This window comes from Rana temporaria, chromosome 1, assembly GCF_905171775.1.
Source record: "Rana temporaria chromosome 1, aRanTem1.1, whole genome shotgun sequence".
Classification (NCBI taxonomy): domain Eukaryota; kingdom Metazoa; phylum Chordata; class Amphibia; order Anura; family Ranidae; genus Rana; species Rana temporaria.
In genome coordinates, this window is record NC_053489.1 from 581,175,261 (window position 1) to 581,188,186 (window position 12,926).

General features: G+C 41.9%; 1 protein-coding gene across 2 annotated transcripts in view; it reads left to right on the forward strand.

Annotated features, from left to right (window-relative positions):
* The window catches only part of NFXL1 (nuclear transcription factor, X-box binding like 1), a 127,229-nt gene that overhangs the window by 61,015 nt on the left and 53,288 nt on the right, over positions 1-12,926 (forward strand). For both annotated transcript variants that reach the window (XM_040334972.1, XM_040334979.1), the window contains exons 13-15: positions 5,716-5,836; positions 5,929-6,088; positions 9,144-9,235. In XM_040334972.1, the coding sequence (XP_040190906.1) occupies positions 5,716-5,836; positions 5,929-6,088; positions 9,144-9,235 (373 nt within the window). The remainder of the gene's footprint in view (positions 1-5,715; positions 5,837-5,928; positions 6,089-9,143; positions 9,236-12,926) is intronic.

Consider the following 12,926-nt stretch of genomic DNA (forward strand, 5'->3'; position numbering starts at 1 on the left):
AAATTGATTTGTATTTTAATGAGTGAATTGAGTCTTTTGACCCCCTCCCAAAACATGACTTGGTACTTGTTGGCAAAGCCCTTGTTGGCAATCAGAGGTCAGACATTTCTTGTAGTTGGCCACCAGGTTTGCACACATCGCAGGATTGATTTTATCCCACTCCTCTTTGCAGATCCTCTCCAAGTCATTAAGGTTTTGAGGTTGATGTTTGGTGACTCGAACCTTTAGCTCCCTCCACGTATTTTGGCATTCATAGTTCCCTCAATGAAATGCAGCCCCAGACCATGACACTCCCACCACCATGCTTGACTGTAGGAAAGACACACTTGTCTTTGTACTCCTCACCTGGTTGTCACAACACAACACTTGACCCCATCTGAACCAAATACGTTTATCTTGGTCTCCTCAGACCACAGTATATGGTTCCAGTAATCCATGTCCTTAGTCTGCTTGTCTTTAGCAAACTGTTTGTGGGCTTTCTTGTGCATCATCTTTATAACAGCCATGCAGAGCAATTTGATGCAGTGTGCTGCGTATGGCCATAGCACTGACAGGCTGACCCCCACCCCTTCAACCTCTGCAGCAATGCTGGCAGCACTCATATGTCTATTTCCCCAATGCCAACCTTTGGATATGATGCTGAGCACGTGCACTCAACTTCTTTAGTCGACAATGGCGAAGCCCATTCTGAGTGGAACCTGTCCTGTTAAACCGCTGTATGGTCTTGGCCACTTTGCTGCAGCTCAGTTTCAGGGTCTTGGAAATCTTCTTTATAGCCTAGGCCAGTGATGGCAAACCTTGGCACCCCAGATGTTTTGAAACTACATTTCCCATGATGCTCCACTACACTGCAGAGTGCATGAGCATCATGGAAAATGTAGTTCCAAAACATCTGGGGTGCCAAGGTTCGCCATCACTGGCCTAGGCCATTTTTTATTTATTTATTTATTTTTTTGGATCAAAACTTTTTTTATTAAACAATTGCTCAAATAGTACATATAATCTGTACATTTTATCATACAGAACAATTCAAGTGAAGAGCATAATAGGGCATGAGTCCATATAATATGAGCAATAACCGTATACGATGCAACTATAGCATTTTTTTTTTTTTTTTTTTTACCCCCATCCCTAACTCCAAGACTATTGCCAGCACACACAAGACCTTTTATATCTGAACAACATAATTAATTTCTTCAACCACCGGATTCTCCCGGGTCTAGTGCGCGACCATTAACACATTCAAGCTATAGTTTCCTACTCTACATAGAAAGTCTATCCATTAACAATTGTGGTGGTGCAAGGCTGGGATCCCCCAGCCAAGGTTGCCGTATAAGATCAAATTTTACCCACTGCCTTCCTGCAGCTATAGGGAAACCTTTCTGCAAGAGTAAGGAGTTAACATAGGTGATCGATTGCTTCCCCGTGGGGACCGCCGGTGCCATTCAATATCGTGTAATAAGCTTTCTAGCTAAATACATCAATCTAGTTATATGATACATTCTTTTCTGAAACTTTTCAACATCAATGGCCCCAAGCAAAAGTACACCAGGGGGTCCAAGGGAACAGGTACCTGGGCTAATCTAGTGATGCACTGAGAAACTTCCTCCCAGTACCGATGAAGCTGTCCTGTTAAACCGCTGTATGGTCTTGGCCACCGTGCTGCAGCTCACTTTCAGGGTCATGGTAATCTTTTTATAGCCTAGGCCATCTTTATGTAGAGCAACAATGTACTCACTTTCATTGCCAGCAGTTTAGACATAAATGGCTGTGGTTGAGTTATTTTGAGGAAATTTTAACTATTATACATGCTGTATACTCACTACTTTAAATTTTAAATAAAAACATGAAAAGATATAATAAAATATGTGAGGGGTGTACTCACTATTGTGAGATACTATGTGTGTGTGTGTGTGTGTGTGTGTGTGTGTATATATATATATATATATATATATATATATATATATATATATATATATATATATATATATATATATAAATTATACACAGTGGAGAAAATTCATTATTTGATTCCCTGCGTGTCTGAAATTAAGTGTCTATATTTTTATCATAGGTGTATTTTAAATGATCGAGACAGGTTATTAACCACTTCATTACTGGGCACTTAAACCCCCTTCGTGCCCACACCAATTTTCAGCTTTCAGCGCTGACGCATTTTGAATGACAATTGCGCGGTCATACAACACGGTACCCAAATTATATTTTTATCATTTTTTCCCCACAAATAGAGCTTTCTTTTGGTGGTATTTGATCATCTCTGCGATTTTAATTTTTTGCGCTATAAACATAAAAAGTCAGAAAATTTTGAAAAAAACACAATATTTTTTACTTTTTGTTATAATAATATCCCAATTTTTTTTAAAAAAAATAAAAATTTCCCTTAGTTTAGGCCGATACGTATTTTTCTACATATTTTTGTTAAAAAAAAAAACGGAATAAGCGTTTATCGATTGGTTTGCGCAAAAGTTATAGCGCCTACAAAATAGGGGATAGATTTATGATTTTTTTTTTTTTTTTTTGAGACCTGCGATATTGCGGCGGACGTATTGGACACTTTTGACACAATTTTGGGACCATTCACATTTATACAGCGATCAGTGCTATAAAAATGCACTAATTACTGTATAAATGTGACTGGCAGTGAAGGGGTTAACGCTAGGGGGTGAGGAAGGGGTTAAATGTGTAGCCTGGGTGTGTTCTAACTGTGTGGGGGGTGACTGGGGGAGGTGACCGATGCTGTGTCCCTATGTACAAGGGACACAGATCGGTCTCCTCTCCTCTGACAGCACGTGGAGCTCTGTGTTTACACACAGAGCTCCACGTCCCTGCTGTGTTACCGACGATCGCGTGTACCCGGCGGACATCGCGACCGCCAGGCACACGCATCGGCTCCCGAGCAATGCGCCGGGCACGTTGTTTCCTCGCTGCGCGCCCCCCAGCAGCGCGCACAGGGAATGACAACAACAGGACGTCTAAAGACGTCCACTCGGCACTTGAGAGCCGCGATGTGGACGTCTTTTGTCCATAGCACGGATCCCAAGTGGTTAACCAAAAATCCAGAAACACATGATACAAACATTATAAATTGAGTTGCAGTTCAATGAGTAAAATAAGTGTTTGAACCCCAAGAAAAACATGACTTGGTGGAGAAACCCTTGTTGGCAAGCAGAGGTCAGACATTTCTTGTAGTTGGTTACCAGATTTGCACACCTCTGGAAGGATTTGGGTCCACTTTTTACAGATCTTCTCTAAGGGCCTGATCCACAAAAACCCGGCGTAACTTAATTTTTCCCGTTTAAGTTACACTGCCGCAAAATCTCTACCTAAGTGCCCGATCCACAAAGCACTTACCTAGAAATTTTGAGCGGTGTAACTTAAATCCGTCCGGCGAGGGGCGAGTCCCATTTAAATTGGGCGCGCTCCCGCGCCAGACGTACTGCGCATGCTCCGACGCGATTTTCCCGACGTGCTTTGCGCGAAGTTACGTTACGCCGAGTTTTGTGAATCGCGCCAGGTAAAAAAAGTTGCGTCGGGGAAAAAAAGAGATGCGGCGGGAAAAAAATAAATTTAAAAACAAAATTGGCAGCGCCGCGGGAAAGAAGGGTCTACTTTTACATGGTGTACTAACTTTACACTTTGTAAAAGCAGCCCTAATTTTGCGACGGCAAACTAATACTTACGGAGAAAAAAAAACGAAGCATAAAAGCTTTGTGGATCTCCGTAAGTCCTAATTTGCATACCCGACGCTGGATTTCGACGAGAAATGCCCCCAGCGGCGGCTGCGGTACTGCATCCTAAGATCCGACAGTGTAAGTCCCTTACACATGTTGGATCTTCTGCCTATCTATGAGAAACTGATTCTGTGGATCAGTTCCATAGATAGAAACAGGGATACGACGGCGTATCAGTAGATACGCCGGCGTATCCCTTTTGTGGATCAGGCCCTTAAAGGGGTTGTAAAGACAAAAACATTTTCCTCTTAAATTAAAGTCTGACAGTAGCTGATAAAGTAAAAAGTAATGTTTTGCATTATAACTAGTTTGATACCTGTTGAAATCGAGCTGTTTTATTCACCTCCGTCACTCCTGAATCGTTATTCTCACTGACTTCCTGGTTTGCGGTGCGCATTCATTCTTGCTACATCACGGCCTAATGGGAACTACAGTTCCCATTAGGCTTAGCCTCCATGCCTGTGAGGGATAAGAGAACATCTTCACGCAGGGCTGTAGTCATAGGGAGGGGGTGAGCACATTCTGCTTTCCACCATGCAAAACAGCTCAGATGCTGGTGGAAAGCAAGAAGAGGAGAGACAGGAAATGGCATTTTCAAACCTGGATTACTGTATTTTGGAGGTCAAAAGGAAAAACGAGGTAAGTGATATTTAAATGCTCTAGCTTACAGCAATCAATTGATCTAATAAAAAACGAACCTTTAGTGTTCCTTTAATTCTCAAGGTTTCTTGGCTATCACCTGGCAACTTGAAGTTTTCACCTCCCTCCATACATTTTCTATAGCCTTAAGGTATGGAGACTGGCTAGGCCACTCCGTGACCTTAATGTGCTTTTTTCTGAGCCTCACCTTTGCCATTTGTATCATGTGGTGTTTTTTGTTTTTCTGGATTTGTGGTTGATATTCTGTGTCTATCATTTTTAATATACACCTATGATAAAAAATTATAGACCATTAATTTCTTTGTAAGTGGGCAAACGGACAAAATCTGCAGGAGATCCTTCATTTTTGTAATAAAAAAAAGTGTCTAGAAATTTTCCAAAATATGAACTTGTTCTGATACAGACTTGCTTACATTTTAGTGGTAACCACTCTTACCAGAACAGCATTTAAAGATACAGAAGATATCTACTGTCCTTGCTTTTGTATTGTGAAGATCTGAAAACATAATGTGACGTGATTTAAACATTTCCTTTCTGTACCATTTTTAGCTTTGTTCACTTGTATGTTGCTGTGGCAATTGTAGGAGGTTAGGTTGTTGGATAGTCTGGTAAAGTCGCATATCGCCACTTCCAGAATATCTGTCCATTTATCTTTTTTGCACTCCAACTACTACTGTTATGGTAACACTAAGGCCCCGTTCACACCTGAGCGATTTTCTGCTTGAAACTTGTACACTCGACAAACAAAATCCCATTCCTTTCAATGGCCCTTATTCACATATGAGTGTTTTGTCGCTTGTAGTGAAATGCTTGTTGCTCGAAAAAGTACATGAGCTTCTTTAGGCAGATTGGCCTCATAGACTTCAATAGGAATGCCTGAAAATCGCTTAACATGTGCATTTTAGTTGCATGTTTTCTGGCAAAAAAAAGCAACTCTCCACCCCTAATCCCCTGCCCCTGGTGCTTTCTATTGGCTAAAATAAAAACACCTGAAGCTAGAATACACATGTAAAATGCACGTAATACGCTTGCAAAAAAGCACCTGAAAATCTGCTCAGGTGCGAATGGAGTCTCAATGAGAGGTCCATGTTATGTAAACATGGCTGCATTACATCTTTACCAATGGCTGCATTACATCTTTACCAATGGCTGCATTACATCTTTACCAGGGTTTAGTGATATACATCAGTGGGGAGCTTTGTGCTTTCTTTTGCTATTCTCAAGTCTACTTTTTAGCACCACACTTTTTTAATGTGGGTATTACTGTGTAAAGGGGATTATAGTTTTTTCTTTTTAATTATAGGAAGCTGCTATCCGTGTCCAGTGACTGTTGATGTGAAATGTAACTGTGGCAAAACTATGCTGACTGTTCCTTGTGGCAGAGAGCGCAGTACTAAACCACCACGCTGCAAGGCTGTGTGCAGGTATATAAAGCTTTCTACCACCATAATACATTTGTATGTAAAGAATTACTGCTGCTAATGTAACACACATGCATTGTCTTCCCTTTTTGAAGTCGCCCTTCTACCTGCCATCATGAGACTAGAGAAAAACATAGGTGCCATTTTGGTCCATGTCCGACATGCCGACAGATTTGTCAGAAAACCTTACAAAAATGCGGTCACTTGTGCCCTGTCCCTTGCCATGATGAAGCTCTAGTGAAACAGAAAGGACTGGTAAGTCATTTACCTATACATAGACCCTTAAACTGCATCTAAACCCTAATGCCGCGTACACACGACCGTTTTTAATGTCATGGAAAAAACAAATTTTTTTTTTCTACGTGATTCTTGTCTTCTTTTCTTGTGATTCTTAAAAATAATGCTCGAGCAAAGAGCGGTGACATACAACACGTACAACGGCACTATAAAGGGGAAGTTCCATTCGGATGGCGCCACCCTTTGGGCTGCTTTTGCTGATTTTGTGTTAGTAAAAGTTTGGTGTGAGACGATTTTGCGCTTTTCAGTCTTCATGCTTTTCAGTCTGTTACAGTGTGACGAATGTGCTATGTCCATTACAAATGCTAGTTTTACCAGAACGAGCACTCCTGTCTCAATACTAGTTTCTGAGTATGCACGTTTTTTTCCTGTCGTTAAAGCCTACACACAACCGTTTTTCACGACGTGAAAAACAACGAGAAAAATTAGAGCATGTTCTAAATTTTTAATGCCCATTTTTGACGTCGAGGAAAAATGCTCTGGAGCCTACACACGATTGTTTTTAATGACCAATTTAAATAATTGCATTTTTCTCGTCATGAAAAACGTGTGTACGCGGCATAACTCTTTAGTTTGCTAAAGTAAGGTGCATCAAACTGCCATAGCTTTGTTTTTTATAATTAACCACTTCAACTCCGGAAGGTTTACACCCCCCCCCCTCCTTCATGAACGTGATTTTTTTTTTGTGATATGGCACTGCATTACTTTAACAATTGCAAGATCGTACAACACTGTACCCAAATAAAATGTATGTCAGTTTGTTTGCCCCCACAAATAGATTTCTCTTTTGGTGCTATTCAATCACCTCTGCAGTTTTTATTTTTTGCACTGTAAACAAAAAACCGACAATTTTGAAAAAAAAAACATAACAAATGTAAATCTAATTTCTGTAAAAAAAATGTATGTCAATATGTATTGTGCTATATATTTTTGGTAAAAAAAAAAACGCAATAAGCGTATATTGATTAGTTTGCGCAAAAGTTATAGCATCACCAAACTATGGGATATCGTTTAACTAGTAATGGCCGACTTATCGACTACAACATCGCGGCGGACAAATTGGACACTTGCACGTTTGACACTTTTTTGAGGACCAGTGATCAGTACTAAAAAACATGCACTGCCACTGTACTAATGATACTGGCAGGGCAGGGGTTAACTTCAGGGTTGATTAGAGGGTTAAATGTGTTCCTAGGGAGTGCTTGTTAACTGTAGGGGGGTGCTTTTACTGTGGAAAGGCAGAGATCCGTGTTCCTGCTTAGCAGAAACACAGAATCCCTACCTTCCCTACTAACAGAACAAGGATCTGCCTTGTTTTTTCCATCGGCAGACCACCGTTCTGCCTCTTTCGGGAACGATCGGCAGGTCCCAACGGATGGTGAGTTGGTGCGAGTGCATGCCTCAGACCCGGAAGTGCAGGATCAGGTACAGGTATGCAATTCTGGAAAGAGGAGAGTCGCCTTGCCACTGTATATGTACAGTATACAGTCGGCAAGTGGTGAAATAATTGTTTTCCTGTTTTGTTGTTGTGTTGTTTTTTTTTTAATCCATTTTTGCATCGGCGTGCTTGATTTCCTGTGGCTTCTTCGGAGTCACTGCATGTCTCCATCCATGGTTGCATGGCATATCTCAGGGAAGATATCCTCTATTATATAGTAATATGAGTATTTACTTAGTTTGCTAGTTATTGAAGACAATTAACAGGTACTACACAGTAAAGGAAATGTTAGCAGCATAGATCAACAAAGGAATACATAGTTCACCAAAGCAAATTCTGCTGCATGAACATGATTTTATAAAGCCAATTAAAACTGGTAAAGTGCTAGATATTCAAAAGCAGTAACAGGGGTGTCTTTCATAGTCATGGTCATGCTGAGGGCCAGGGATAGACAGACTTATAAATCCAATCTTGTGTACAGAACAAGTTAGTTTTTTTGGTATCTAATTTTTCTTAAAGTGGTTGTAAACCCTTACATATACCCAGTGACGCGACTATCCTCAGGTGCTACAGAGATTAAACCATTCCTTCTACATAAATTGTACCTGTCTGTCTGCTGTCTTCTCTTCTCTACATCCATTCAAGATGCTACATTTATAAGCTCACCTGAGTGTTCGGAAAAAAAGGGGGTGGAGAGCTGAAGTTACCCTCTGCAGAGCTCAATGAGGAGAGGTCTGAGAGCTGACTGGAGGGAAGGGACACCACTCCACACAGGAACAGAACTGAGGCTGTCAATCAGCTGGAGGTCCCTCCCTGTCTCCATTTTTCTATTGGTGTTAGTTAAAATTGTTAGAAGTGATTCATGCTGATGGCAGAGGAATGAAGAAGTAGACAGAAATGACACCTAGTGCTTTTAATGGAGAACAGTACATACTATAGTCATATGCTTTATTCATATTTAAAGCGGATGTGCCACGGGGTAAAAATATTAAAAGCCAGCAGCTACAAATACTGCAGCTGCTGACTTTTAATATTAGGACACTTACCTGTCCTGGAGTCCAGCGCTGATCGCAGCAGAGCACGAGCGATCGCTCGTCTCTCTGCTGCTCCCCCCGCCATCCACGCTGAGGGAACCAGGAAGTGAAGCGCTGCGGCTTCACTGCCCGGTTCCCTACGGCGCATGCGCGAGTCGCGCTGCGCCCGCCGATTGGCTCACACGCTGTGTGCTGGGAGCCGAGTGTTCCCAGCACACAACGGGCGACAGACGGGAAGTCAGAAAAACCCGTCTTTCGCCCGTAGCGTGTGGCCGGAAGTGGGTGCAAATACCTGTCTTTAGACAGGTATCTGCACCCCCCTCCCCCCTGAAAGGTGTCAAATGTGACACCGGAGGGGGGGCGGGTTCCGATCAGCGGGACTCCACTTTAGGGTGGAGAACCGCTTTAATGTCTGAGGTTTACAATCACTTTAACCTCTTTATAGAATTATTTGCGTAACGGCGTAAATGGTACATTACAAAGTGGTCATTTTGTCAATGCAATCTCTTTTTAAATGACATTTCTCTTTACACCTGGTCAGACCCAGCTAGCCGGTCCTTGGGAGCAGCCCTCTGAACCAGCTTTTATCCAGAAGGCTTTACCATGTCGTCCTTGTCAAGTCCCTATACCAACGTGAGTATATAAAGCACACCTTTTATTAGTATGACGCAGCTTTGTTTGTCTTGAGCCCAAACTGCAACATAGTATTTTCTTCTTTTTTTTTTTATCTGTTTATTTTACCAGTAGATTTGTTGATTTTCAGCTTCTACAGGGTGACGACACCGTTTGTTATGCATTAAAATAGCTGCAGTTTTGTCATCTTGTGGACATGCATCTGCAGATGGGTTCCAGTGAGTTGCAGAGATTAATGACCAAAGCACTTACAAATGTGTTTTTATAAGCATTCCTCCTGGAAGTGTTTGTCCCAATTCTATTAAATATCACTTGGCTGGACAGTGCAGTCTTCATGTAAATAGGAAGAAAAACAAATAACAGCATGTAAAATTAAAAAGGAATTTATATATTGAATAGCATACCTACGAGTATTGGGCCTCCTGCACAGTGGGCATTTTTACAGCTGCTTGTTTGGGCATCTGGCATATTTTTTTTTCTACAGCCAGTAAACACTCCAGCATGTTATCCTGTGTGTCCATGCACACATACCGGTAGGTTATCGGCCTTTTCAGGCTGGGAAAACCCCCCAGAATTGCTGTGTTTGAAGAGGAGTTTTTCAGCTGTAAAAATGCTCCAACACGGTTGTCTGGCATTTATGAGCATTTTTGAGCCTCAATCTTTTGTGGGAGTATGGTTTTTACAACAAAAAAAAGCTAAAAAAATGCAAACGCTGCAACACTCATGGTTTTTAACGCAGCATTCTACAGCCAACATCCAGTGTGCATGGGGCCTTAAAGTGTATGTATAACCAAACCTTTTATTTTTGGCTTTGATTAGAACCTTGAAGTGATTGTAAAGTCTCGTATTTTTTTTCTATAAAAATAAAAAACATGTTATACTTACCTGCTCTATGCAGTGGATTTGCACATAGCAACCCAGATCCTCCTCTTCTCGGTTGCCTTTTCTGTGCTCCTGGCCCCTCCCTCCTGTTTAGTGCCCCCACAGCAAGCAGCTTGCTGTGGAGGCACTCAAGCTAAGCTGCAGCTCAGTGTGTCCATTCAGATACTGGGCTGCCGTTTGGCCTCTGGCCCCTCTCTCTCCTGTTTGGCTAACTGACTGACAGCAGCGGGAGCCAATGACACCACTTCTGTGGCTCAGCCAATGACAAGGGAGTGTCCCAGACAGTTGAGATACTAGTGGACATCGCTGGACAGAGATGGGGCTCAGGTAAGTATTAGGGGGGGCTGTTGCACACTGATGATTTTTTATTGTAATGCATAGAATGCATTACGATAAACCTTCTCTGTCAGGTATTTATTGCTGTCCCCACTTGGTTGATTTACCCTCCTCTGCTTGTCCCGGTGACCATTGTCATTGGGGGAGAAAGTGAGGAGAAACTAGAATATCAGGTGATGGTACATTTTCCAATGGACTTGTTCTGTCTAATAGAGTATTCTCCCTCACTGTATAGAGAACTTTTCTCACTACCATTTGCATTTCAGTGTCGGGAAATAAAGCAACGTATGCCCACTGGCACATAGACAGGAGAAAATACAGTATTTTTAGTGATGATGAGCTTTATGTATGATTTGACAGTAATATTAACTATAGAGCATTTTGCAAGGCACGTAAATCGCTCATCAATTTTTCTGAAGTGCACCATATGCACAGTTAATAATACATTGTAGTTTGTGTTATTGTCTGCATGCTCTTTCTGTATTGATTTATATTTGGGACTGGTCTGTAGAAGAAACAGGTTCATGTTACCTTAATATCCTTTGCATGGTTTTTATTACTTCCTCTATGAAGGTTGTTTTATGATGATGAGATGTCTGGTCCTCGCTCTGTGACAAGTGCAACATGACTCTGCTTTAATGCTTCCAGATGTAGCCTCTGTTCTCCTTTTTGCTTCATTGATCACTGGCTTCAGGAGAAGCCATTTTATAAATATCTCTGTGTTATCACTGTAAGTCAATTTTAGGTCTAGACAAAAGTAATGAAAAATGTATTTTGTCTGTGCAGTTTATTTATTTGTTAGTTATAGGTTTGTAGCTATAGCTATCAGCCAGGGCTAAAAAATAAATTTTAACAAAACATGATAAATTTGCAGATTCACTTTCATCTTGTGAAGTCGTGCTTTTAGAGCACCCACCCCGTGTTACCTTTTAAATATTGCCTTTATTAGCCAGAAACCCTCTTCTACACTCCTGTGACTTAAGCTTCACTTTCATACTGGGGCCTGACTTCACCTGGTTTTATCGCAAAGTTCCACCAACTGCCATTCCCTGGTGCATAAAGAGTGAAATTATGGGTCACCAAGTCACTCTCAATGGACAGGGGAATGGCAGTTGGTGAAACTGATGAAAGGGTTGCAAGGAAGAGACTCTTCTGGCTGGGGAAGAAAACCAGTTATAAAAGGAATGTTCTGTTCTGTTTTTTTTATATATTAAAGTGGAACTTTAGTCAGAAAATTAAGACCCCCTTTAACACTTGGGCATTTTTCAGCCGCTTTTGGGCTAAAAATAGCGCCCGAAAAACGCCTCCCCTGCAAAGTGCTTTCACACTGGAGCGGTGCGCTTGCAGGACCTTATAAAAAGTCCTGCAAGCAGCATCTTTCAGGCAATAGAGGAGCAGTGAATACACCACTCCTCCACCGCCCCTGCCATTGGATACACTGGGCACCGCTGCCGAAGCACCTGCAAATCGCTTCGGCAGCAGCATTTTGGGGGTGCCAATTACCCTTTATTCGGTCAAAGCCCCGCTTTTGGCCGAAAAGCGCCATTATTACATTGGTAAAGAGCTTTTACCGCCCACGCCCCCCCCGCCCCAGTCTGAAAGTAGCCTAAGTCCTGCCAGATCACTTCAGGCTGGCCCTTCTTGCAGGTAAAACATTACGAATACGTGCCAATACTGTTTAAAATCCAGTAATTAACTGTCTCGCCATACTTTGCAAATGCTGAGGTGCTCGCTGTTTTTCACCCTTGTGCCGAAAATGTAGAGGCTAATTTACTGACAGCCTAAAAATTTACTGCTGCTCATGTGGCTCTGGGCTTCCGGAAAAAATGGCAGCCTCCTGCAAACAAGAACAATGCTGGCTTCAATTTACAGCACACACTATTTTGGTAGCATAATTTATTAATGTGGAATGTTCCTTGCTAAAGAACATTATTTTTAATCAAGCTGTTATGGGTATAGTTCTGTCTTGGACTTCATGTACACTACAGCTCCTAAACTTGAGTTTAGGAGATTTTGGGCGTTTTTTTCCCCCCAAAGCTCCTACTCTCAACTACATTAAATGCCTATGTGTCAATGTACACATAGGCTTTTAGCAGAGTTTAGGAGCTGCTGCGGTTAGTGGAGATTCAACCTCCCTCAACCCCCCTCTTCTGACTGCGGAAGAATCACATTCAAGATGGGAAAGTTTTTGGCCCCCAGAAAACGCAAACCGTTTTTGTGTTATCACGTGGTCGGAATATAGGCTGTGTGTACATAAAGCTTTAATGTGAGCTGCTTCATTTAAAGTGATTGTAAAAGTTAATATTTTTTTTTCTAAAATAACAAACTGCAAATGTTGCACTTACCTGCACTGTGTAGTGTTTTTGCACAGAGCAGCCCCGATCCTCCTTTTCAGGAGTCCCGTGCTGGCGCTTCTGCCTTCTCCTCTTCTCCGAGTACCCCATAGCAAGCTGCTATTTACACACACTGTTCG